Here is a 25,959-nt window from a genome sequence, read left to right on the forward strand (position 1 = left end):
TACGTTCAACCTCCTGCTCTCACCTGCTGTCCCAGTGACTCGTGTGCAGAGTCTGTGCCTAGTTTCTAAAGGGACCCGCTTTTTGTTTACGTGAAAAATTTATGCATTGCTAGTTTTCTGTCTTAATCCTTTTTGTATTGCTATTCTTTTCCATGAAGTATCAGTGCCTTTTGCTATCACCATGAATGCACACCAGACCTCTGTGGTCAGCCTGCAGGTCTCGCAGACAGGCAGCTTGCAGATGTGTAGGGTACTGATTCTTGTTTTCAATAAGTACAGCTGACCCGGGGACAATGCAGGTGGTGGAGGGGGTGTTCAGGGGCGCCAGCCTCCCTCATATTAAAAGTCCACATATAACTTGCCTTTTTTTTTTTTTTAATTTAAGTATATAGCTAGCCCACAGTGTTCTATTAGTTTCAGGTGTACCACGTAGTGATTCAGCTAGTCTACACATGATGCTGCCATGTAGAACTTTGGTTCCCCCAAAACTTAGCCTGCTTTTGACCTGCAGCCTTACTGATAACATAAACAGTCGATTAACACATATTTTGTGTGTTATATGTGTTACATACTGTATTCCTACCATAAAGAAGCCGGAGGAAAAAAATGCTAAGAAAATCATAAGGAAGAGAAAATGCGTTTATAGTACTATACTGTTATTTATCAAAAAAAAAATCTGCATATAAGTGGACCCGCACAGATCTGCCCCCATGTTGTTCAAGGGGTGACTGTACTATAAATCTTGTATTTTCTTTGAGCTCAGTTCCAGGTATTTTCTTGAGCAACTTGGTGAGTCTTTTATTATCTGTTACAGAACATTGTGCACTTCCCCATGCTCTCCGCTAGAGACGTCCACACCCAAGTACTCCAGCCTTGTAAATGTGCCGTCCTGCATTAATGCCCTTGATGTTCCTTTGTAGGATCCATCTTCCCCTCGAGGGAGCCCAGCACATTCCCCGAGGGAGAATGGTCTGGACAAGACGCGCCTGCTCAAGAAAGATGCCCCCATCAGTCCAGCGTCTATCGCATCCTCCAGCAGCACTCCTTCCTCCAAATCCAAAGAGCTTAGCCTTGTAAGCTGGTCTTCGTCATCTTTTTCGGCGTTGCCTCTTTCGAGATGGTTGGCTTTGATTATTTTGAAAATTTTCTATTTTTCATATTTTTCTATAGGACTCTTTTATATATATATATATATATATATATATATATATATATACACACACACACACATATATATATAAACATACATAGATTTTTTTTTTTTCTACCGGGTATTCAAATTTAATCGACAAAAGTACTTTTGGAGCAGAATGGGTTTACTGACTTACCAGTGATAGATGTGTGTTTTATGACTCTTTTTGCAAGGATAGGGGAGGGATATGGGGAAATTGAGTGAAACGTGTCTTAGGGAAGATGAAGAAATACACTCTGGGGTTACAGGGATGGTTTTGTCACCTATGGTTTACGGTAAATTTCGTTTTTGGCTTAGATGTGATTTTGTTGCTAGCTTTGTTTGAATTACCAAGCTATATACGACTGCAATAATTTTCCCTTCCTATCTAAGAAGTAATCTGTCATTTACAAAAGTCTACCTTGACTCACACCACAAATCATGGATGCAAAAATGAAACTGCTTGCAAGTCAGGATAATCTCTCCGTACCCCCTTCTTCTGTGGCTGTGTAGTTAATTGCATTTTTTGTGTAGTATGTCTTCCTTTTTCCTCACCAGTTATTTCCTTGTAACATAACATTAAAAAAAAAAGACAAATTCAGTTTTCATCTAACCTCTGAGTGTACAGCTGAAGGAAAGAAAATTCCTCAGTGTGTCCGCAACCTAGGGGATGTGTCTGGCACAGGGCTATATTAAGTTCGTTTTTTCTGTTGTTTCCTTTTGGCCTTCTGGCCTTCTTGTATTGGCAACTCCTCTGTGCTGATCTCTGTGACAGTTCAGGCCTGGGTCTGTTTTAACGGGACCCGTTAGCCAGGAAACCTTGTGACGTGAGCAGTCCACCAGGAACCCAGCTCAACCAGCTTTAAATCAGAGCAACCAGCAAGTGGTTGGTCACAGTCAGGACATCACGATTTGTCAGCGTCTGTCTGGCTCAGACCAGTTTCCTAGAAATCATCTACTCTGCCCTAAATTCGGCTTCAGTTTACATCCTCCTGAACGTTGGTTTTGTGAACTCGGTGAACTCTTTTTGTTTGTTGGCTTGCTCCTTTTAATTATGAAAGTGAAGGCCCAAGCTGAAGAACCTTTTCCATTTTTTTCTTCCTTCTGATTTGCCTTTTTAAATGTTTAACGTCATGGTTAAAATTGTGCTCTAATTGCCACTATATTCTATTCCATCTCTTGTTAGAATGAAAAATCTACCACTCCTGTTTCAAAATCCAATACCCCTACTCCACGAACCGATGCACCCACACCAGGCAGTAACTCCACTCCCGGATTGAGGCCTGTGCCTGGAAAACCACCAGGAGTCGACCCCCTGGGTTAGTAAGAAGAAAGTTTTTCTGTATATTTATGCTTCTTGTTTTTAAAGAAGTTAAAGCAATTTAAAGAGTGCAGTACCTTCAGAGCAGTAATGACCAGCATTGTAAGGTTGTTAGAATTATTTAATCTGAACCTTGATGCCTTTTGGCTTTTGAGAATATTACAATAAGCTCATTTGAATCCTGGCTCCTTTAACGTGTGTATTAACATTTTACTAACTTACTGTTATCTGTGTTCTTGGTTTTTCTCTTCCCTCCTTCCGTTTCGGTCTGTAGCCTCAAGCCTAAGGACCCCGATGGCAGTCCCTTGTCCATACCCAACCCCGTTTGGGATCGTGCCCCACGCCGGGATGAATGGGGAGCTGACCAGCCCAGGCGCCGCCTACGCTGGGCTGCACAACATTTCTCCGCAGATGAGCGCGGCGGCCGCTGCTGCCGCCGCCGCCGCCGCCTACGGGAGATCCCCAGTGGTACGCGTGTGGCCCTTACAGAATCAGGCTCTTCCTCAGCCCGTAGGATTGCCAGACAGATTTGTGAACGTGGTCTATATAAGTGGAGGTATTTGTAAGGGGACCTGTCATACTTGTAAATTAAACTACATGCAGTTCTGTCGTGAGATCCATTTTCTTTCCTAAGGTGAGGAACTGTCTTTGTTATTTTATGTTTTCTTTTAATTTTAAACCCCCAAGAGCAGAGCAAATAATAATGAATGCAGTGAACCCTTTGTTTCCATCATAAGCTTCAAAGCTTACACAAATAATTTTTTTTCATGTATGGTTCACCCCCCTGCCCCCCCCCGATACATTACCACTAAAATCATAAACATCCTCTCTTCTCCCCAGTAGATGTTGCTGCATATATATTTTTAAAATCCTATTTTAAAGGCTGTGTTCTCCCAGGATTTAGGGAGGTAGCGGGTAGGCTGAGATGAGTTAATGTAACTGTGCTTGTTTTTGTTGTCTTGCCTGGGAAAATTGTAGGTTGGGTTTGACCCACACCATCACATGCGCGTGCCAGCAATACCTCCAAACCTGACCGGCATTCCGGGAGGAAAACCGTGAGTACCCCTGTGCCTCGTGCCCACTGGACCCCGGGCCCCTGCCTGCCCTTCAGACTGAGCACTGCCAGGCAGTGTGGGGGAGTTCTTGAGGCTCACGCTTTTGCGAAGAATTTTCCATTTTCTCTTCACCCAAGGAAAGCAGTAATGAGGTGGGGTTTTGTATTTTCAATTTAAAATCTGGAGCTTCTAATATGGAAATGCAAATTACCGAAGCATCTCCAGCAGTCAGGTCTTCTCCACGTCTGTTACTGAATTCTTTTGTTGCCTTGAAAAAAAGCGTCTTATGTGCAAACCTGGATGCTCACAATTTGAGCGTGTTGGGAAAAGATGTGCCAAACTTCAAAGGCTGTGAAAAGAAAGAAGTGTGGTCTTATGCTCAGTTGTGTTTGTGGAAAAGGTGGCTCGCTCATTTGGCTTCTTGTCCCGTGAGCGAGGTATTTGTAGCATCCGTATTCACAGGCCCCTTGAGTTACAAAGGCAAAACGCACACATCGGTTTTTCCGGCCTCTTGTATGTTCCACTCTCTCACCTTATCTCATTCCACGTCCTTCATTTCAGTCCAGCGTAGCTTTTTCTTACTACCTGTGCACGGTTCTCTCTGCTCTCTGGCTTCGTCTTCCCGGTACAGAGACTTTACTGTGAAATAACACTGGCTCCTTCCTTAAAATCACAGCCTGCTTCCTCGGTCCTCTCTTTGGGAAGCATCCCCGCGGACCCTCCCCGCCTTATCAGTCACGTGTGTGTATTTACTCTCACGGCTCTTTCCGTCGGCCGCCTCTCTGACGCTCCACGCCGCGCACACGCTGCTTCCCCAGGCTGCTGCTCTCTCACAGCCCTCTCCTGTCCACACGTGACCCTCCGTAGCAGCTAAGTCCCTTCTCCCAGAGGCTTTCCTCGTGGCTTGCCTGCCTCGGGGCATTTGCTCTTACTGGAAGGCCTGCAGTGCTTCTCTGTGGCTTATGGTCTCAACTTCAAGTGTCTGCTGAAATGTCACTTATTAGAGCGTTCTGCCCTGACAGCCCTATCTAAAATAGCATCCATCGCTCCCTTACTCTCCCCATCACTGTTCTTTTCAATTGCTTGCCTTTTTTATGCTTGTCTGTAGGCATCATCTGCCTCTCCCTGCTTGAATGGAAGTTCCGTGAGAGCAGAGCAGAACGCTTTACTCTTCAGTTACGGAAGTAGCTCTAGTGCCTGAAATGGTACCTGGTTCCTAGTTGGTGCTCACAGTATATAGTTTTTAAATGAGTGAATGAATAGGGGTGCGGGGGAGAGAGAGCACAAGTGGGCCAGCCAGTCTCTTTCTTCTCTGATCTCCCATTGCTTCTTTATTCACTCCTGTACACTCAGGCACTTAGTTTTCACCTTGTTGTTTCTCATGCGTAATTTACTTCTGTCCAGATCTGTGCTAAACTTCCCTGTTGCATCAGACACAATGCTGGCTCCATAGCCAAGTTCCTCCGTAAATATTTGACTGATTAATAAGGGAGGCAAAGCAAATTAGACTTTGAGTTCCCTGAGAATCGAAGGTATAAATACCCATTACCATAAAATTCTGTGTGCCTGCCTGTGTTCTGCAAATAGTTGTTGACTGACTTACAAGTCTTGTTGACTAAGAACTCTGATGTATTTGAAGGTGAAAATTTGGTGTATTTCAAGCAGTGACTAAATAGCAAGGTCATAGGATTAATCAAATAACTCCAGTACCTATGAGTTCCATATGAACCCATGGAGATGGGAGAGGTTTTTGTAGGGAAAAGGTGTGATCCCAGGTTCAAGTACCGCACAGTCACCACTTAGTTAACTAGCTGTTGCACCGGAGCTGGAGTATCACCATGGGAACAGAAGAGCTGGTTCTTCTTGGCTCAGCTGCTGCCCAGGGGCCATGGAGGGGAGACAGAGGTGTGTCAGGAATATAGAAAGAAGATGACCGTCTTGGTTTAGGTTTGGGCCGTTGGAACCACTGTCGAGTTAGAGCTAATCTGATTGAGGAGGCACTTCGGAGCTGGGCTCCTTTCCTTCCCCTCATTTTGATTCTTAGCATTGTACAATTGTTGGGATCCTTTGGGGCAGATTGATGGTTTTGAGGATGGTTGTGAAGTTTTGTTCCTGGGGGTGATAGAGCCACATCTAATGCAATTGGCAAATGACATTAGGAGTCCCAGAGAGAGCAAGGTGTGGTCAGCAGAGCGAGTTGTAGAGTGTGACAGATGAAAATTTGAATTCTTACTCTGCCAGTGGGCAACCTTGGGATAGTTGGTTAACTTTGTGAGCTCATCTGTAAACCAGGGGTGGCACCTCCCTGACAGGCAGGGCGTAAGGATGGAATAAGATAAGATGTTGTATGTTTAGCACCGTGTTTGGTATAGGGCCGCTGTTCAGTCCGTTGCAGCATCATTTCCTGGTTAGCTTTGCCCCAGGGTATTATCAGTTTCTCAGCGGCTTCTGCAATAGAACATATTGTAGCGGGCAGAAGTGGCCCGAGATGATTAGATTGAGTAAATTAGACTCCACATCCCTGTCAGTTGGTGCCTCTTTATACAAGAGGGCGTCAAGACACGTAAATTCACGTTCATGTATGCATATAGAGATAATATATTTTTATTACAGATTTTTTACCGAAGAAATGATTGTAACAATTAGGTGGCTCTTCAGATCTTAAGGTACAGAATTGTGAAACTTTGTTTTGTGCTTATTTTTCAACAGAAGCAGCTCATATTTTTGTGCTAGAGCACAAAACATAATAAATCACCTAAAGGCTTTTCCCCTACCACACACACAAAGTAAATGGCCTTTCTCCAGACAGACTTAAAACAGTCGTGTATCTCTATCCTAATTATTTTTACAGAATGAGTTGCTAGATGTTATCAAAAGTTATAATTAAATGCATGTTCCAAAGTAATGAATGAAGTAGCTTTTCTCGAATAATTCACATTGGGTCCTCTTGTCTATTCTGGTGAATTCGCAGGAGTTCCACTCAATATGTAATTAGAACGGCAACATAGTTTAATTTCAACATAAGCCCAAAACGGACTTTTTCCCTCACCTGCTACTTGAAGGAGACATCTGTAAATATATACAACTATTCAGTCAGAACCATAGTACTGATTATATCATGAGGTATGGCATGTGAATGTAGCCGTGACAGAAGACCTCAGGTTTATGGGTTTTAGGCTGCTCACAACTCAGAAATCTTTCCCTGTTGTTGTACTTGTTTGTTTTTATAAAAGCAGGCTTTTTCAAGATAGGAACAATGCTTGACACACAGTAAGCCACCAACAAGTATTTGTCGGTCGGCTAACGTACTAGTGGGTTCATATGCTACTTAGAACCTGATTTTCTGTCATACTTCATAAAGTTCAGTGGCCAGACCTTTTGTTGTGAATTCAAGGCCTAGTCCTGTCTTGTGAGACCTTGGAAACTTGAAGTGTTGCAAAGTATGAGAAAGATAAGTGCGCCGTTACAGAACTGGGCCTTTTAGAGAGGGTCAGGGAGGTGGGGGTGGGAAGGCCAGGGACCTTCTTTAAATATGCTGCTTTTTCCTAGAAAGGTAGTGATTCGGATTAAGTAGCATCTTCAGCGCACAAGTTTTAAAAAGAGCCATTTGCAGATGCCTTGATTATTCGAAGTATATAGTTCTGTCAGAAAGTCCAAGCTGGTTCTGTTCTCCTTACAGTCTTCCTTAGCCATTCTTAGTTCTTAGTGCTTTTGCCTGCTGCGCACACATGTGCGTATGCGTGTGTGTGTGTTTTGGAAGAGTGCGGGTCACCGTATTCTCTGGTGCCCTGTACCCTCTCCCTCCGGCCCTACGTTGCTACTTAATGGCCGGACATCTCGGACATCTTGAGTGTGTTACTCGCACTTCAAGTTCATCCTATCACGATGCTTCCCCACACTGGGTCTTTCTCCCGAATTGCCCATCAGGACTACTCGCATTCTGGTTCTTGTTTCCTAAGCTCAGAAACTCAGTTATTGGCTCCTTCCTCACATCTCATTCATTATGTCCTACAGAATTTTATATCCGCTGTTACTTTTAGTGTGGCTTCCTTAGCCTAACCTAGTTCAGGTCCCCCACTGCCTTGCATCTAGATTATTGGAATAATTGTCTCTTACTTCTCCTACCCATGTGTTCCTTGCTATCAAATTTATTCTGTCAGTTGCCCCAGGGATGTCCTACCTGTTCTCGCTCCAAAAACCCTGTGGTGAGGGGCGCCTGGGTGACTCCATCGGGTAAGTGTCCAACTCTTGATTTTGGCTCAGGTCATGATCTCACAGTGGTTGAGAGCAAGCCCTGTGTTGGGCCCAGTGCAGAGCATGGAGCCTGCTTGGGATTTTCTCTTTCCCTCTCTCTCAAAATAAAAAATGAACTTCAAAAAAAAAAAAAAAAAGAATTTAGTGAATTCTGTTTGTCGAGTTGTCAGGCTGGCATTCTAGGCCCTCCCCTTTATAGCGTTAGGTGTCGATACATTGAGTTTCTATACATATAGATACATATCAATATATATACATGTATGTACACATTTGATCAGACTGTACTCGGGCCAGCTCCCTCAACCACTCCTCTGTGTAATCATTATTAAATAAATGAATCCTTGGATTAAAACCAGTCCAGGAATTTCCATCATTTGTACCTTATCCTTTTAGAGCCCTTGCTCTCTGCTATTTCCACCCCCTGGAATTGTTTTTCTGTCTTCCTCCCTCTTTGGTGAGATCCTCCATTCCACAAAACCCATCTCTACTAACTACCGTGTCACTGTTGAAATGTCAGCTTTGTCTTTTCTTTTTGAACCACCACAAAACCTTGTATTTCTTATCTTCCGCCTGGTATTGTGGTCACTTCTATGCTTTTCTCATCATACTTCCTAGATTAGAAGCCCCTAGTGGGCAAGACCAGTGCCTTCCCTGATTCTGTATTCTTAGCATGATGTCTGTATCCAAGCATGTGGCTAAAAGGTCCTTACTGATGAAATTAATGAGACAGAGAAAGAATAGTGCTTCAAGCCTGGGTTTCTCTGAGTTTTAGAAAGATTGGCTTTCAGTACACATTTCAGTACACTTTGCTAGCTACACATCAAAGAGTGCTGAAATCTGATAAGTGTGTACTAGAGTTTTATCGTTTCCAGTCTTGAGTATCTTACGTGTGCTAACAGCATACAGAGGACCACATTATATCCTTAACACAAGTAGGTTCTTGAAATTCTTATTAAAGGATCTCCAGGAACATAGTAGGTGCTCACAGAGTGGTCGCGGTTGAGTTGAAGAATGTCCTATCAAAAACCTCAAAAGAAGTTGTGTGCCTAGTTTCTTAACTATTTTAATTCTCAAAGCTCTTTAAAAACCATTTAGTGATACTAGAGAGGAGAGAAGGGATGGCTTTTCAAGTAAATTATCATTAAGAATGTATAACACCATCTAAACTTGGAATACCTTCCCCTGCCTTCTTTTAAGATTTAGTCTTCATGACCTCTTTAATTGCTAAATCAATTAGCCTTTTCCTCCTTCATCATCCCTCAGAATCTCAGCCTTTCTCTCCAAGTATTGCTGCCTTTCCCTCCTTGCCTGATTGACACCCAGCTCTCTCCCAAGGGGAGCCTCTCTGAGGGGATGCCCCTTCATTTGTTTCATATCCCAAAATCCTCAGGGCCAGTGGTGGGGTAATAAAGGCTGTCATCACCCCGCACCCCCTTGCAGTGTGTTCTAGAACCGAACTCCTTTACCTTTTTGGGAAAACTCTAACCCTTTCAGGCTTGTGCCATTGGATTGTACCCTCCCCCCCTTCCACCTTGTTGGAGGATTTTCCCAGTTTATTAAAGACTGGACCCTTGGCTTAGGGTCTTCCTCCACTCGGAACCTGCCATCATCCCAGGTGACTCTGGTGTTCACAAGGTCAACCCCCAGTAACCTCGTCTCGTGGCTTGGACCATGTCCCCTCTAGCTTCTCCCTTTGAGTTCAGTTACCTACTTATAGGGTCACAAGGAAGATGTCGTCCCTGCCCCTCCCTGTGTCATCTCCGGAGTCCCAGTGTCCCATCCAGCACACCCTTCTCTACCTCCACCTGGCCAGAGTGATCTTTTGCATTGCAGATCTGTTCCCAGCTGTCTCACTGTCTCCCAAACCCTAGCCACTGGCTTGTCCCTTAGATCACTGCACAGAACTCCTGTCTGGTTTCCCTTTTTCTATTGTGCCCCCTACAATCCGCTCCTCACCCAGCAGCCAGAACGGCACTTGAAAACATTAACTGAATCCTGTCACTCCTGCCCCTGAGTCTCCTGTGACTTCCCCTTCTGCCCAGAATAACACCCACACTCCTCTTCACAGCCTGCCAGGCCCTTTTTAACGCTGCCCTCCCGTCTCCAGCCTGCCCCTCTCCACTGAGTACATGCGAGCATTCCCACTTGGTTCTGCTTCAGGGACTGTGTCTTGTTCCTCTTCCTGGCACGTCCCCCCCTCAGTGTGTGCAGGGCCTGTGTCCTTCCTTCATGTCTGTGCTTGTACGCTGCCCCAGACCTGTGCAGCTCGTGTGTGTGTGTGTGTGTGTGTGTGTGTGTGTGTGTGTGTGTCGGCATCTGATGGGAATCTGAGGTTACTGATTTATCTCCTTATATATGATGTCTGCTTTCCATTCTAGATGTGGGCCTGGAGGATAGGGACTTGGTCTACTTTATTCACCTCTGATTCCCCAGCACCTGATAGCACCTGATTCATACTAGGCACTTAATTAATAGTTTCCGAGTAGATAATAAGCATTCGGTCTCACTCTGGCCTTCATGTTTGTCACACACCTCCTCACACCGTCTTCTTTACACCATTTCCTCATTCTGTCAGATTGTCACGGTACCATGCACTTCACTGTTCATAGCATTGACCATCTAACATTTTAATACTTCTTTATGTGAATATATCATTAACGAACCTGCCCCTCTGCCTACCTGCCGCCCACTCTCCACAGCCTGTAACCTCAGGAGAACCGGGGATATGGCTTTTTTCTTTCTGTTGTAACCCCAGTCCGGCCAGCATGGTGCTTGGTGTGCTGGGGTACACAAGAAGTACGAGTTGAGGGGCCCCTGGGTGTCTCGGTTGGTTAAGCATCCAACTCTTGGTCTCAGCTTAGGTCGTGATGTCGTGGTTCCTGAGTTTGAGCCCCATGTCAGGCTCCGTGCTAACAGTACAGAGCCTGCTTGGAATTTTGTCTCTCTCAAAATAAAGAAACTTAAAAAGTCCGTGTTGAATGGTTGAATCTCTTTGATTGACCATCCTCTCCTCCCCGACCTTGATCATCTCTCTCAGTTATCCACGTCTCTGACTGCTCTTGCTGGTCAAGGTTCTGTAGACGGAAGCATTCCCTTAGATCCCGCATGTAGTCTGTTGACTGCGTAATCTGCCGCAAGATTATTGTTTCTGTTCCCTTAGTTTGAACTGTCAGTTTGAGTCGATAAGCACGCACAGGGGCGCCCGGGTGGCTCAGTTGGTTAAGCGTCTGACTTCATCTCAGGTCATGGGCTCACAGTTCGTGGGTTCAAGCCCTACTTAGAGCTCTGGGCTGACAGTTCCGAGCCTGGAGCCTGCTTCAGATTGTGTCTCCCTCCGTCTCTGCTCCTGCCCTGCTTGCGCTCTGTCTCTCTCTCTCAAAAATAAACACTAAAAAAAAAACTTAACGCGTTGTCCTTCTAACCTAACCTGTCCCCTGAATCACGTTACTTGACTTCCTTCTGAGTTGTTAGGGTTCCTGACTGCCCTCACGTTAGACAAAACCAAACCATTTTCTTCCCTGCGGGCATACCTTTCAGTCATGATTCCCTGACACTTGACTGATGTATCGTGGGCTACCTGAGTCATCTGGGTTCCAAGCTTTAGAGCCCTCCTCAGTACTTCTCTCTCGGGTTGCACATCCTATGTATCTCCCAAGTCCTTTTGATTTGACAAGGCAATGTCTTCTGTCTCTTGTCTTCCTAGTTTCCTGCTTCCTTCCCCCTCAGCAATCTGACCTACTACTTTTCTTCTACAACCCAGTCCTGTGCCTTTCTCTGTTGTTTACAGAGAAAGAAAAAGCCCTCCACTACCTGGCACCACATCTTCCACGGCCACATGTTCGCATCATCCTTTCTGAGGACACTCAGGGCCCCTTAGTAATGGGCTGCATTTTGATGAATTTAGGTGACTAGCCTGTAGATTTTTGCATTGAGGAACCATAAACTGGCTTGATTCTAAAACTTCCCTGATCGGACCAAGCTCCAATCCTTTGTGTACCCACAGACGCTTTCCCTGGGTACGTCTTTCGTTAACTTCTTTCTATAAACAGAGCGCATTCCAAAGCTTCACGCCAAAGTAGAATGACATAATTTCCAAAATGAGCTATCGCCTGTGGTAGAGGATGGGTCCAGCCCTCTCCCCCCAGCCCCTGCTTCACAGTAGCCTCACTGAGGCGCCCTTCCTAACCTCTGCACCCTAAAAACAGGGGTGTGTTGAGGGAGATGTTCTAACTTAAGTTGCATTTTGGAACCAAATGCTTTCCCATATAGAGCTTTTCCTGGAAATGGACTAGAAAAGGAGCTGCCGATAGGTGCTCACAAGGTCGGCCTCTGTGGTGGTCACACAGGGTGCCTTTTCAGGTTCCAGCTCCCTTGGGAATTACTTGAATTGGCGATGGTCAAGTCTGTGGTTTGTGTGTAGGGCACATCGGTCATTTCACAACGTAGGCCTAGATGCTCTTAACTCCTTAAAGCTTGATAACTTGGGCTTATTGATCCCCATTAGTAAACCACTTGATCGAATTGAGAGACAGGCAGAATCTTCTCACAGGCTTCTGAATGACCCATAGCAGAAAGCAGTGCAGGTGTGCTGAGCACCCTGAAGGAGTAGGTGTTATGCTAGACGTTGGCTGTCCTGTTTAATTCTCCAGGAAGTGTGGGTAGCATGCTCCCCCTTTTGAAGTTTAAAACTGAGGTTCAGAAAGGCTAAGTAACTACTCAGGTCACACAGCAGCTAGTGAAGGGTCGGCCTGAGAATTTGATCATAGAGCTAGCTCTGTGACTCTGAAAATGATGTTCTTTCTACTCTAGTAGGTAAATTTGATTTCTTTGCAAATCACAAGTAGCACCACAAATGTTTTATTTTTCATCTCGTTACGCCGAACAGTTAAGTAACATTTTTTGCATTCCCCTCTTCCTATTTTTTTCTCCTCCCCACTACCATAGAGCATACTCCTTCCACGTCACCGCGGACGGTCAGATGCAGCCCGTCCCTTTCCCCCCCGACGCCCTCATCGGACCCGGCATCCCCCGCCACGCGCGCCAGATCAACACCCTGAACCACGGGGAGGTGGTGTGCGCGGTGACCATCAGCAACCCCACGAGACACGTGTACACGGGCGGGAAGGGCTGCGTCAAGGTCTGGGACATCAGCCACCCCGGCAACAAGAGCCCCGTGTCTCAGCTCGACTGTCTGGTGAGCGAACTTGATGCAGAAATAGGATGGGACAGTGAGAGACTTGGGTGTACAAGCAGCACACGGAGTTGATCTCAAGTGGGTAGTTGTCCTCACCGCTTGGTGGCTTTTCGCGTGGAGGTTCAGAGTGCTGCTGAGGAGGCATTTTCAGTTCCCCGAGGCAGTCAGCAGGTCTTGGTGGCACGTGCCCCAGGGCAGCTTCCATTCACCCGGCCCAGTGCACGGGCACCGACCCGCCACCTGCTTTCCTGTCTGGTAAGGGAGGTGAGGAAAAGTCAAAGCCCAGGAGGGTTTCTGTGAGCATGCTCCTGGCTCTCTCAGTCTGTCACATTGTGAGACGAGACTAGAGTACCCCCTTAGCTGTCTCCTGGGCACCTGTCCCTGTGTTGTGTTTGAAACCTCACTTGGACGTTCTTCCTTAGACCGGCGGTAGCGCTCTCGCCGCAGCGGTGTTAGGTCCGCCTCACATGCCTGACGCACACGGCATTCCCAGAGCCTAACTAGCTGGAAGGGGCCTTTTTTTTCCTGTCCCTTAACAGTCCTTGATGGGGTCTTGCCCCCGGTTGATGATGCTTGATCAGCCCCGGCCGCCCGTCAGCCAGCTAACGCAGGCCGGAAGGGAGGAGACTCCACGTCTCTGACCCCTGACCCTCTGGCGGTGGCAGGAGGACCTTTCACTGGCCAGGTCGAGTGTGCCAAGGGACCCAGGTCCCCAGATGTGACTGCTCCGGGATTGTGTGTGCATGTGTCTTTGTGTGCAAATGACTGAGGCAGCTGGGTGATTTGGTGGTGGTGGGAGTTGGGTCTAGATCTTTGCATTTTCATGCTAATTAAGATTAAATATCTCAGCACTAAATTTGTAGATCAAGTTTAAGTACTTCCCTAATTTCATGTAATTTTCTAGCATTAATCCACTTTATCATTGTCATAAGTAAAAATGGCTCATTAAAACCAGGAGGGAACACAATACTTTTATGGATTTCTGCTCTCATGTTAATGCTGTTTTCCTTTCCTCATGAGTGATCTCTTGATGGTTTTTGTCTCTACAGAACAGGGATAACTACATCCGTTCCTGCCGATTGCTCCCTGACGGTCGCACCCTCATCGTGGGAGGGGAAGCCAGCACTCTGTCCATCTGGGACCTGGCGGCTCCGACCCCGCGCATCAAGGCGGAGCTGACGTCCTCGGCCCCTGCGTGCTACGCCCTGGCCATCAGCCCCGACTCCAAGGTCTGCTTCTCGTGCTGCAGTGACGGCAACATCGCGGTCTGGGACCTGCACAACCAGACGCTGGTGAGGTGAGTCGGCAAGATCCCTTACCAGGGCACGAGGGGAGCTGATTTTACCACTCTGGGCCAAAGAGCTGTGTGCGTCTAAAAAGATGAAATAACAATTATCGTACTAAAAAGTGGTAGGAACAGGCCTCTTTTAAGATGCTGGAAACAAATTAGTAATGTAGAATCTTACTTTCTATACTTCTGATCTTAAAAAATGAGGGCTTGTTTTCTTTCTTTGCTTTTTTTGGATGTTATCCTGAGCATCACCAAGTTGGGTTTTTAAAAAATGGGTCATTTTTACATAATTAATGTACATAATGTTCCCATGACCTCATGAGCTCGTTAGACATCTGTAATTTGCCATCTGTGCTCGCTAACCAGCCATTATTGTGGATAGACACTGAGAAGATTCCCAGCACATGGCACTGTCCTTTGTGCCACGTGTAGCCCACACATTCATTCGTTCAGCAGATAACCATCGAACACCTACCATGGGCCCAGGCTTTGTGCTACTTGCTCTGAAATGGTCTAGATGATCTGTAGTCCCACGTTTGAGGATGGATAGATGCACTGAAATGTCTGTTTTAAGAAGTGAAATTGTATAGGGTTGGCGTTGATAGGTAAAGCCCTGAAATGAGTCTCCAGATGTCAGCACCCACAAGAGCAGGAAGCAAGAGGTGTGATCCGCCGAAGGGTGTGAGAGGATTGTAACCAAGCCTAGCTGTGAGTTCGAGGGAGTGTGTCAGGAGAAGAGGCCTCCACTGTCCATCCGTCAGATATTTTGCAGGACTGAGCTCTAAGTATGATTCCAAAAGCAAAGTAGTCGTCATTTGTTTCATCTTGAGTAAGGCTCTTACAAGAAATTGCTTCTAATCTCTCCTTCCCCCAGTGTCTTTTGTACATTCCACCAGCTCCGGGGGCAGCTGAACCACACTGCGTTTCTTTCCACGTGCCTTATCTGAGAGCATGGCCGTTTTTTCTTACGTAGCCTCGTACAGTTGCATTGTGGTGCCTTGGCAAAATTCGCTCTGCTGCTCCCTTGCCCTCCTCGTAGCTTTTGTAGAAGGGAAGATGTTCCTGACTTCTTAAATTCTTTCCTTCAGGGGTGCCTGGGTGGCTCAGTCGGTTAAGCGTCCACCTTCAGCTCAGGTCACGATCTCACGGTTTGTGAGTTCGAGCCCCCCGTTGGGCTCCATGCTGACAGCCCAGAGCCTGGAGCCTGCTTCGGGTTCTATGTCTCCCTATCTATCTCTCTGCCCCTACCCCTGCTCATGCTCTGTCTCTTTCTCTCTCAAAAATAAATAAATGTTAAAAAAGGTTTTTTTAATTCTTTCCTTCATATCACAGTGATATAATAGGTCTTAAAGTATTTTTGGTTAGTGCATATACATGTAGCTCTGTGTTTTCTTTGTTTACTTCTGTTGGAGATTTTTTTTCCCATTGGTTATATTAATCGTTTTTTGGTATGAAGAAATATTATACAGAAATAAAAAGTGCAGGAAATACAACATCTTAACTAAACTTCAATCTATGTATATGCTTTATTATTACTTTGAATAATTAGAAAATACAGTAAATCCAAATGAAATCTATAAGACTGGCAATGATATTGATCCCTGAGGAATTCTAAATTTTTTTATTGAAGTATAATTAACATTCAGTGTTATATTAGTTTCAATATGCAAAATAATGATTCACCAGTTACTAAGTGCTTATCGTGTAAGTGTACTCTTAGTCATCTTTGCTTATCTGTCCCCTCTCCCACCTCCCCTCTGGCAACCACCAGTTTGTTTTCTAGGAGTCTGGTATTTGTTCATCCTTTTTTTTTTCTTTGTTCATTCATTTGTTTCTTAAATTCTACATATGAGTGAAATCATATGGTGTTTATCTTTCTTTGACTTATTTCACTTAGCATTATACTCTAGCTCTATCCATGCTGTTGCAAATGGTAAGGACTTTTTTATGGCTGAGTAATACCCCACTGTGTATCTATACCACGTCGTATCCCATTTGTCAGTGGACACTTGGGCTGCTTCCGTATCTTGGCTATTACAAATAATGCTGCAATCAACATAGGGGTGCATACATCTTTTTGAATTGGTGTTTCCTTGGGTAAATACCAGTAGTAGTGGAAGAACTGAATCATATGCTGTTTCTACTTCTAATTTTTCGAGGAAGCTCCGTACTGTTTTCCACGGTGGCTGCACTGACGAACTCCTGAGTTGAGTTCACCTAAAAACTAACTTTTCAAACTCTGAGTTGAGTTCACCTAAAAACTAACTTTTCAGGGGTTTTCACTCCATTTTGACATTTTCAGGCAATTCCAGGGCCACACAGATGGGGCCAGCTGTATTGACATTTCTAATGATGGCACCAAGCTCTGGACGGGCGGCCTGGACAACACGGTCAGGTCCTGGGACCTGCGCGAAGGGCGGCAGCTACAGCAGCATGACTTCACCTCACAGGTCTGGTCTTGTGCCCGTGACCTTTTAGACGCCATGGTCTTGTGAAATATAGGACGTGCTTAAGGTTTAAGTCATTTACCAGGTGATGAAGTCATTTTTGACTCTAGGTTAGATAACTGAAAATTTCATTGTTTTCTGTCAAAATACCATAGTGTATATTTTATTAAAGGATTAATATATTGGATTTTACATAAATGGCTAATAAATTCTGTTGTGGAGTTGTATTGCATTACCTTAGGATCTGGCTGTGATTTCTTCCCATACAATTCAAATTATCTTGACGTCTTTCATAATTGGAGTAGTATCTATCCCCAGAAGAAACAGTACCTCCCGGTTAAAGGAGGTGCTCTTCCCTAGTCACCGTCACTATCACCTGTTTTAATTCTAGATCTTTTCTCTCGGCTACTGCCCAACTGGAGAGTGGCTCGCAGTGGGGATGGAGAACAGTAACGTGGAAGTGCTACATGTCACCAAGCCAGACAAATACCAGCTACATCTCCATGAGAGCTGTGTGCTGTCGCTCAAGTTTGCCCATTGTGGTGAGTAGTCCCCTCCTGTCGGCCAGAATCCCTCCTTCTGCCCTCCTGCTGATGCGTTTTACTCCACCCCTTTAGTTTATTAACGTGTCCCTCTTCAAAATTACATTACTTTTCTTATACATACTTGCTATGTCTCTAACGCTGTGTACTAATCCACTTTACCCTTCTTGTAAGTATAAATAACTCACTAAATCTAGGAGAGTGAGCTTTATTTTTCCCGTGAAAAGAAACTTTTGTTGCAAATGAGATGGGTTTTCTGTGAATGGTTGGGTGCTCTATATAAAGCACATCTCCGGTATCTGATGACATCACACGAACAAAACCCCTCTTTCTGTAGGCAAATGGTTTGTAAGCACTGGAAAGGACAACCTTCTGAATGCCTGGAGAACACCTTATGGAGCCAGTATATTCCAGGTAACATTAACTTGTTTAGCTACCACTTCTGTGTGCTCGCTGCATGGCAGTGGTTCACCCAAGCTCGCTCTGTGCGTTCTGTCAGGTTAATAAGGCCCCTCAGTGTTCTAAGAGGCAGGTGTTGTGATTCACCTGTCGTACAGACCAGAATACTCTGCGTGAGGGAGGCTAGTGTCCTAGCCACAAGCCGTGGAGGGCGGGGATGGTGTCCAGTTCTCTGTGAGCCCAGAGCCGAGACACCGTGCCTGATACGCTAACTCTTCACACCTCAGTCCCGTTTATACACGAGAGTAGAGGTTTTACGTCTTCTGTGATTTTCATGTGGGGGTTGTATCTTTAAAATGCTTACATTTAAAAAGTTTGAGCGTATTGCTTGAATACTTCTATTAGTATTGTTATTTCTTTGGGCTTTTTTCCCCAAAGAAGAGTGTTCCGGAAAAGTTTAGTAAATCTTGATTAATTTCATAAATGTGTATTCTTATTGAATCAGTGGTCCGTGGTGTAGAGTGTGAAATTATTTATAGGAGGACCAAATGGTAGACATGGTACCCCGTGTGCTCACGCACAGTCTCGCTGCTCTCTGGCTGTTACGTGTGAATCTCATAGACAAGTTAAAGAAGACCACCTTTTTTTAACCTGTACTTCGAATTTTTTTTTTTTTTTTTTTTTTTTTTAGGAATAGAAACAGATTTGCAGTTTTCTCGAACGAGTAGTATTAAGTCATCATAGAGTAGATCAATGCAGTTGAATCCAAAAATATATATATTGAGTGAAAATACTGTGCAAGATAATCAACAGGACAAAAACAGCTAGTTCTTGCTGCCATGAAGTTTATAATTTAATACAATGGTTTTTTTTTTGTATTATGGGTTAAACCCTTTCTGGTGGTCCCAACCAGGACTTAAATATATGTACATGTATGTGTATATGTATGTATGTGTATGTGTATATCTATAAAATCTTAGAGTGGATCTTTTTTTTTTTTTTAACATTTATTTATTTTTGAGACAGAGAGAGACAGCATGAACGGGGGAGGGTCAGAGAGAGAGAGGGAGACACAGAATCTGAAACAGGCGCCAGGCTCTGAGCTGTCAGCACAGACCCGACGCGGGGCTTGAACTCACGAACCGCAAGATCATGACCTGAGCCGAAGTCGGACGCTTAACCGACTGAGCCGCCCAGGCGCCTGGATCTTTTACAAGTGTGTGAATATCTTATGTGTATAATGGGTTGTGAAGTAAAACCGATTTATTACAGATTACAGTCCAAAAAGTTTGAGAAACACTGATAATGGGTTAGCATCTGCATGTCAGATTTTGTGTGTGTGTGTGTGTGTGTGTGTGTGTGTGTGTGTGTGTGTGTTCAGAGTTCTGGTTAAAATCCTGTGAAGTTTAGGGGTGCCTGAGTGGCTCAGTCAGTTCGGCGTCTGACTCTTGATTTCAGCTCAGGTCATGATCTCACAGTTCGTGAGATTGAGCCCCTTGTTGGGCTCCACACTGACAGCACAGAGCCTGCTTGGGATTCTCCCTCTCCATCCCTTCTTTATCTGCCCCTTCTCACCTCCCCCACATGCTCGCTCGCTCTCTCTCTCTGTCTCTCTCAAATAAACTTAAAAAAATATATAAAATCTTGTGGGGTTTTGTTTAGCACAGTTCAGTTCAAAGTTGACATTGAACTCCTTGAAGGTAGTGTAGTTGAAGACGGTATCCAGAACTCTTACGTATGTACAGTTGGCATTGTTTTTTCACACAGGAGAAAATGAGACTTTCTATTACAAATATTTTTACATTCCCGATGTCAAAAGATGTGGTGTTTTTGATGCCATTTTCCACTTAAACTCTGAGGCAACCCTCTGAGGTGGCGGGCAGGCAAGATGTCTTCACCTGCTTGTCAGGGAAGGAGGCTCAGACGGGTCTAGTGACTTGTCCGGTGTTCCACGGCTGGACCTGAGTCCAAGCCGACTGTCTGAGGTTGAGGGTTTCCCGCCCTTGACCGTGTGGAGCACAGGATCGGGAACCGGGTGTGGCTTCTTCGGCCCCGCCGCCCGCCCGTACACCCGGCCTGCCTGCTGCCCCACGGCCCCAGTGCAGGAGCCCGTAGCCTATCTCGGGGCGGCGTCCCGAGAAGTGCCCCTGGCCCCGCCATTTAAGGAGTTGCCTGGCCCGTCTTTCCTGCCTTGGCGCTCCCGTCGGCACAGCGGGACGTGTCACACTCTTCCGCCGTGTGTTTTCTAGTCCTGCCTCATGGGTTTGTCCTTCAGTACCTGACCTTTGTGTCTGTTTCCTTCCTAGTCCAAAGAATCCTCATCGGTGCTTAGCTGTGACATCTCTGTGGATGACAAATACATTGTCACTGGCTCTGGGGACAAGAAGGCCACGGTTTATGAAGTTATTTATTAAGGACAAATCTTCATGCGAACTGGACCCCTTCTCCCTGTAGCACTTTGTTCTGTCCTCCTCTTCCCCTGCATCTAAAACCAAGGATTCCACACGCTGGCTGCAGCTGTGGGGTTTGATCCCGCCTCTTACCCCCACTTCCTCCTCGCTGTTGAATTGTGAATACCCATTAAGAACCTGTGATACCAAATCTTCAGCTCTCTACTCGGAAGAACATGGAAGAACCATACTTAACCGTGACGGAATCTTGAATTATGTATTATATCTGTAATATATTTATTTTGTTTAAAGAAGGCTTTCTAACTTTGACTGAATAAAGCTGTCTGCTCCTGCATTGATAATGAAGATGCGTTGTATTTGATACTCCTCCCCTCCTTTTTTTGGCAAAGGAGGGGAAAGGAAGGTTTAAAATAATTGATTAAAAATGTCACTAAATGTAGACTAAGGACTGTATAGAGACGTGAAATGTATAATTACATATGGAAGCAATATGTTGCTGTGTTGTTAGATTTTTGTTTTTGTTTTTGTTTTCTACTTTAAATGTTTGGAAATTTGAACGATTAGAACCTGACAGGCCACGTCGTATTCATTTGAGTCTATTTGGACAACTTTAACAAATATATCTATAGCTTTAGATTCTATTTGATAAAAGTAATTGGACTTCTCCTTTTTCTTTTTTGACTCGTTGACAAGTGTCTTTGTAATAAGTTTTTAATTCCTTTTTTTATTGTATTATAGACAGATGAACAAATTAAATCTGGCCTAAAGAGAGAACTTAATCCCTCCCGGATATTTTTGCCACGTTTCTTTGCAAAGGGAGATGTATACCTTTGGGCAATTTTGTCATTAACGAGAAATTATGGGCTATTTTTTGGCATGTTCTTCGGGAACTGCACAGACTCGGGAGGATTCCTCCTGCTGTGCAAGGCAAGTCTTTTACAAAACGAGGACAGCAGAGGAGATTTGCAAGGACCTCCCTCTGAAAACCAGAAAGAATGGACTCTCACCTGGGAGGAGGACTTGCTTTCTTTACCTCCGGTTCTTTCCCTGTCTTAGTTGGATGTCCCCGAAATGGACGCGGGCTGTGCCATTGTGCCAGAAACATTGTGTTATCTTTTATGTTGTTGTTGTTGCTGTTCAACTATGATATGTGACTCCTTTTTTTTTTTTATTATTATTATTTTTTGTTTGAATGCTTTAAAAATCTTTTAAGTCTGTGGATCTGCTGATGTACAGTGCCTTTGCTGCTATGGATCAAAATCAAGAGAACTGTGTAGATAAACTTTATTGTACAAGTAGAAAATTACTTAATTTCATACTAGAAATGGATGGATGCTGCAAGTTGAAATGGACTGTCCATTGACGTTCCTAATGTGGTAGCAGAAAAAAAAAATGGTGTCTTAAGTGCTTAGTGTTTGATGTCATTAACAGTTTCGTAAAACTCTACAGTGTAGAAAGATTTTGATACTAAACTGTGCATTGTACATAGTTCTAATGCATCGTATTGACCACCAGTACTTCTATAACGGTAGATTGTTTGTGCATTCAGACTTTTAAGCATTAAACATAAAATAACTTCTAGGACGCTTATTTCTAATTCTTTGTTTTGCTGACTTTGGTTTGTTTTTTGTCTGTGACTTTGCCACTCCTGTATGCTAAAAATTACTAGTTTGATTCAAGGGAGACTGGGGTCGCGTGGGCTTTATTGTTACCGCCGTCTTAGTTCTGTTTTTATTTTCACTTGACAAGAACGGGAGGGGAGAGCAGATGGACGTTAGCGAGGACGTGTTGCTACCAAACAATTATTGAGTGTCTCCTTGGTTTGTACAAATACGGTCTCTCGAAACGTTGTCAGTGTTACTCGAATGCTTTAGAGCTGCGCTGTTCGGTATGGTTCCACTAGCCGTTTGTGGCTAAATTTCACTCCATTGAAATCAATTTGGGGGGGGGGGGTAGTAAGTTTGTTAGTCACACTAACTGCATTTGAAGGATCCAGTAGCTGCACGTGGCTAACGGCTACCATATTGGACTGTTCGATTTAGCCCCCACATACCATGTCTAGCCACTTGGGTTTAGGAAACATTTCTGGTGTAACACACGGGAGTCGTTGAAAGCATGAGGCCCTACGGGCTGCCGCTAGTGAGGCATGTGAACATTGGACATGAGGAGGGGCTTAGAGAATTCTAAATTCCTGAGGCTCAAAAACCTGGCATTTTAGGGATCCGCTGGGTAGAAGGAAGGCTGGGGTTGGAGGCCCCACCGTGGACTGGAGGGGGCTCAGTGATCAGCTGTGACCCAGATGGACTCTTCAGGTGCCAGATTTCAGCAGTGTTCCCCCACGCGGTTGGAAGCATTGCTTCAGAGTGAGGGTACTGTGAGTGCTACCGCATCAGATGATGACATTTTAAAGGATTCTTAGCTCCCATTTCTGTGCAGCCTTACTAAGATTTCTTTAAAAGTATAGAGGTCCGGAGTTTTTAAAAAATCCTTCGAGTCCAAGGACTATGACAATACCATGTTTATGCCTCTAGAAGGAGAAAGTACTGCCTCAAGGAGGTAGAATTTCCCCTTTGGTGTCGGGTGGTGAAGTCTGCAGCTCGTCAATTGTCTCTTTAGGGAGACCCAAAATACTGGCTTGTTCTCCACTGGATTAAAAGTTGAGGTGGATGCATACATATAGACTCAGCCTTTGAAACTTAATGAACATCAGCTTCCTCTCTTTGCCCAGGTTTTATCAGATTAGATTTTTATGGCTTCGATAGAAATCTCAGGCCTGGATTGATCTACACAAAAATCTTGATGTTGTAATTATACCTTGGTTTACGTTGGTTTTCGCTCCGAGTATGGTCTGGCAGTCTGAAGAACTACTGAGATAGGAAACACCCGGAACCAGAGAAAACTTGGTTCCAGGGAAAGAACAGTGATGTGGGACTGGACTGACTCACGTAGAAATAGCAAGAAATAGAAAGACTGAAGAAGCCATCAAGACTTTGTCCCGAGATTGGCAGATAAAGCGTGCCGTGACAAAGTCCAAGATCTTTCAAGTTTTTACAGAGAAACACATCACTCTTGGGCCCCTTCTTAGCAAGGTGGTTTCGTGTCCAACAAGCTGCTAAAGGTCCAGCCTTGTTCTGGAGGGTGTGTGCCGACACTAACTTGCAGCCCTGTAAGCCATGAGATCTCAAGAAACTCAGCTTTAAACCGTCTCACGTAGCCACGAAATCCCGGGACGTCACAGCCACGAGCAGGGGAAATTGATGCCCCACGGTCAGACGGTGGCATTGGCATTCTGGGCAGAGAGGCCGTGCCCACGTAAGCAGCTAGACCATCGGTGGTCCCCTCCATTATCACGGGCCATTTGCATCCTCAATCTGGATGATCTTCCCCTGGGGCTGTATAACCCAGAAACAAAAGATGCGACTTAGAGTATTTGTCTTTGGGTCTTTTTGGCAGCTGTAAGGAAATGTGTAGAGTTCCTTGCCCAGCGTTAAGTGAGAAATTACAGTTATAAAAACGGTACCAAAACAAAACAAAAGCCTCGATACTTTTGGAGGCTCATTTCTGTAGCCCTCCAGCTCCTGAGCAATCCGTGGAGCGGCGTCCCACAAGCTCCGGGTCGCTTCTCGCCGGGGCATCGGCAGTAGAAGCAGCGGGGCCCAACCATACCTCTTCTGAGCTCATTGTATTTATTTGCCTTTCGGTGCCAGCTTTGATTCAGGACTGACCATGGAAATGGCTTAGTTTTGGTAACCCGAGCACATCAGAAAACCTCTCGCTAACGTGTTACAACATTTTAACAACAGTGCTATCCTGATGGTGCGAACCAACTCTCGTTATAAGCTGCTATCAAAAACTTCAGTTTCCTTTTCATTTGGGTTTTTGGCAGCAAGTGACCATCTTTTGGGTCCCAGATAGGAATTAGTAGGGGGATGTGTCTGGTCCTCCGGGAGCGAGATCCTCTGCTGGGTCTTACGTGTTTGGCCTGCAGGGAAGGAGAATTCCTAGGGCTGCCTTTAGCCCAGAGGAGAACCAAGAGTACAAGCGTTTTGACAAAAATTGTCCCTTCTGATCTCACAACAGCCTCGACAGGCTGGGTGCCAGAGTACGGGATTTACACAAAAGTACCCAGAGAAGCAGAAGAAGACAATTTGTCCAAATCCCCTGTCTCCCAAGGAGGGCTAGCCGACCTCCACCCCCAAGGCTCCAGATGTGGAGTTGGAAGTCTGTGCCATTTGCCCAGTGTGGCAGATTTGGAGTCCTCCACCCACCTGCTGCTCTCTGCCCTTCAAGTTTCCCACAGGCTAGCTGGCTTGGGATTTAGGCATCACAGAATCTCTTGAAAACGTCATCACAGGGGTGCCTGGGTGGCTCAGTCTGTTAAGCAGTTAAGCATCTGACTTGGGCTTAGGTCATGATCTCACGGTTCGGAAGTTCAAGCCCCATGTCGGGCTCTGTGCTGACAGCTAGAGCCTGGAGCCTGCTTCAGATTCGGTCTCCCTCTCTCTTCCTGCCCCTCCCTCACTCATGCTCTGTGTCTCTCTCTCCCTCCCTCTCTGTCTCTCAAAAATAAATAAACATTAAAAAAAAACCTTAATCATAAATCATCTTTGGAGTCCCTAGGACGTGTGTGCCTACTGTGGAGAGTGGTACATGCAAGACAAAAGCCCACTTGTGGCTGAGTAGACTTCCCCAAGGGCAACCCTCGTGACCTTGTTGAGCCTGGGCGTCACCATTAAGGTGACATCATGGCTTGATGAGAACATTCATAACTAACAAGCTTTATGTTACCTTGGAGGAAGATGTAAACTGACTTGAGCCCAGCAACACTAACACACACGCCAGAAGGTACCAGTGAGTTCTATTTGAATTTTGAGAATTTAGGCAGTAAATTTTTGGACTCTATTGAGGTGGAGTTCAAACTAATGCCCAAATGGTTTTCAGTGGCCCAGCGTTTCTCCACAGACCTAGGTAGACCTCACTGGCTTTTTCCCAACCTACCAGATACCTCCACAGCTGCTTCTAAAAGAAACCACCAGAGGTAACACGCTGGCTCTCCCTTGTGTCATGTGGCCGGAAGCGTGAGTTGAACTAGAGATTTTGTGTTCCCAGGAGGCTGAGAAGTAGCAAGAGAATGAGTCATGGTGGGATCTTAGTCAAAGAGAAGGCTGCTGGCCCTTTCACGAGGGCTCCAGCACAGAAAACAGGCCGAGCATGTGCCCTTCCTCCTCGCAAGGCCAGCAGCACAGGGACAGGAAAAGACACCGGCAGGAACCATCATCGGGGTTCATCATTGGAGCGAGACCCCTGGACCGCCAGGCATCCAGCAAAGGAGTTTTCCTTAGGACAACTTCCTGTTTTTGGAAGAACTTCAGTTGGATGCCTCTTGGCCTCAAGAGTTTAGCTTAAACAAATACTATTCACTTCAACGTCTATGAAGTCAAGTTTTTAGCATCATGCATCTAATGCAGAAAAGCCTAGTGCTGCTGAGAAGGAAGCACCTTCCCCCGGAGCCAGTTGGTCTTTGCCAGGTGAACGAAGACGAGATGGTCTCTGGAGTAATTGAAGAAACCATCCGTTCAACTTTGTTCTTAAATCTCCTCCAGATATTAATAGCCCCTTTTGTTTTTCCTCCAAGTAGACAGTCACTGTTAACAAAATGTGATTTCAGGCTTTACGGCTGAGTCAGGAAATTCAAAGTCACAAGTTTCCACACTGAGAATCAGTCAATGCCACTGCGCACGACATCCGCAGGCCTCAGTGCTTTAGTGGAACACGAACAGCCTCTTGGGCACAAATCGGCTGTGAAGGTTACTCTGAGGACAAAGGCCCTGGTTCACGGACACTCGTTCCCGAGCTGTGGTCTTCAAAAACAAG

General features: G+C 45.3%; 1 protein-coding gene across 9 annotated transcripts in view; it reads left to right on the forward strand.

Annotated features, from left to right (window-relative positions):
* LOC122474997 (transducin-like enhancer protein 4) overlaps window positions 1-21,669 on the forward strand; it is a 142,038-nt gene extending 120,369 nt beyond the window's left edge. For 8 of the 9 annotated variants that reach the window (XM_043566515.1, XM_043566516.1, XM_043566520.1 and 5 more), the window contains 10 exons: window positions 921-1,073; window positions 2,358-2,490; window positions 2,767-2,960; window positions 3,471-3,547; window positions 12,746-12,995; window positions 14,045-14,292; window positions 16,589-16,736; window positions 17,125-17,275; window positions 17,613-17,689; window positions 19,981-21,669. In XM_043566515.1, the coding sequence (XP_043422450.1) occupies window positions 921-1,073; window positions 2,358-2,490; window positions 2,767-2,960; window positions 3,471-3,547; window positions 12,746-12,995; window positions 14,045-14,292; window positions 16,589-16,736; window positions 17,125-17,275; window positions 17,613-17,689; window positions 19,981-20,088 (1,539 nt within the window). In that variant the 3' untranslated portion in view covers window positions 20,089-21,669. The remainder of the gene's footprint in view (window positions 1-920; window positions 1,074-2,357; window positions 2,491-2,766; window positions 2,961-3,470; window positions 3,548-12,745; window positions 12,996-14,044; window positions 14,293-16,588; window positions 16,737-17,124; window positions 17,276-17,612; window positions 17,690-19,980) is intronic. The other variant, XR_006295065.1, reaches the window with a different exon arrangement.
* Window positions 21,670-25,959: the final 4,290 nt, after the last annotated feature.

The sequence above is a fragment of the Prionailurus bengalensis genome, chromosome D4 (genome assembly GCF_016509475.1).
Source record: "Prionailurus bengalensis isolate Pbe53 chromosome D4, Fcat_Pben_1.1_paternal_pri, whole genome shotgun sequence".
NCBI lineage: Eukaryota > Metazoa > Chordata > Mammalia > Carnivora > Felidae > Prionailurus > Prionailurus bengalensis.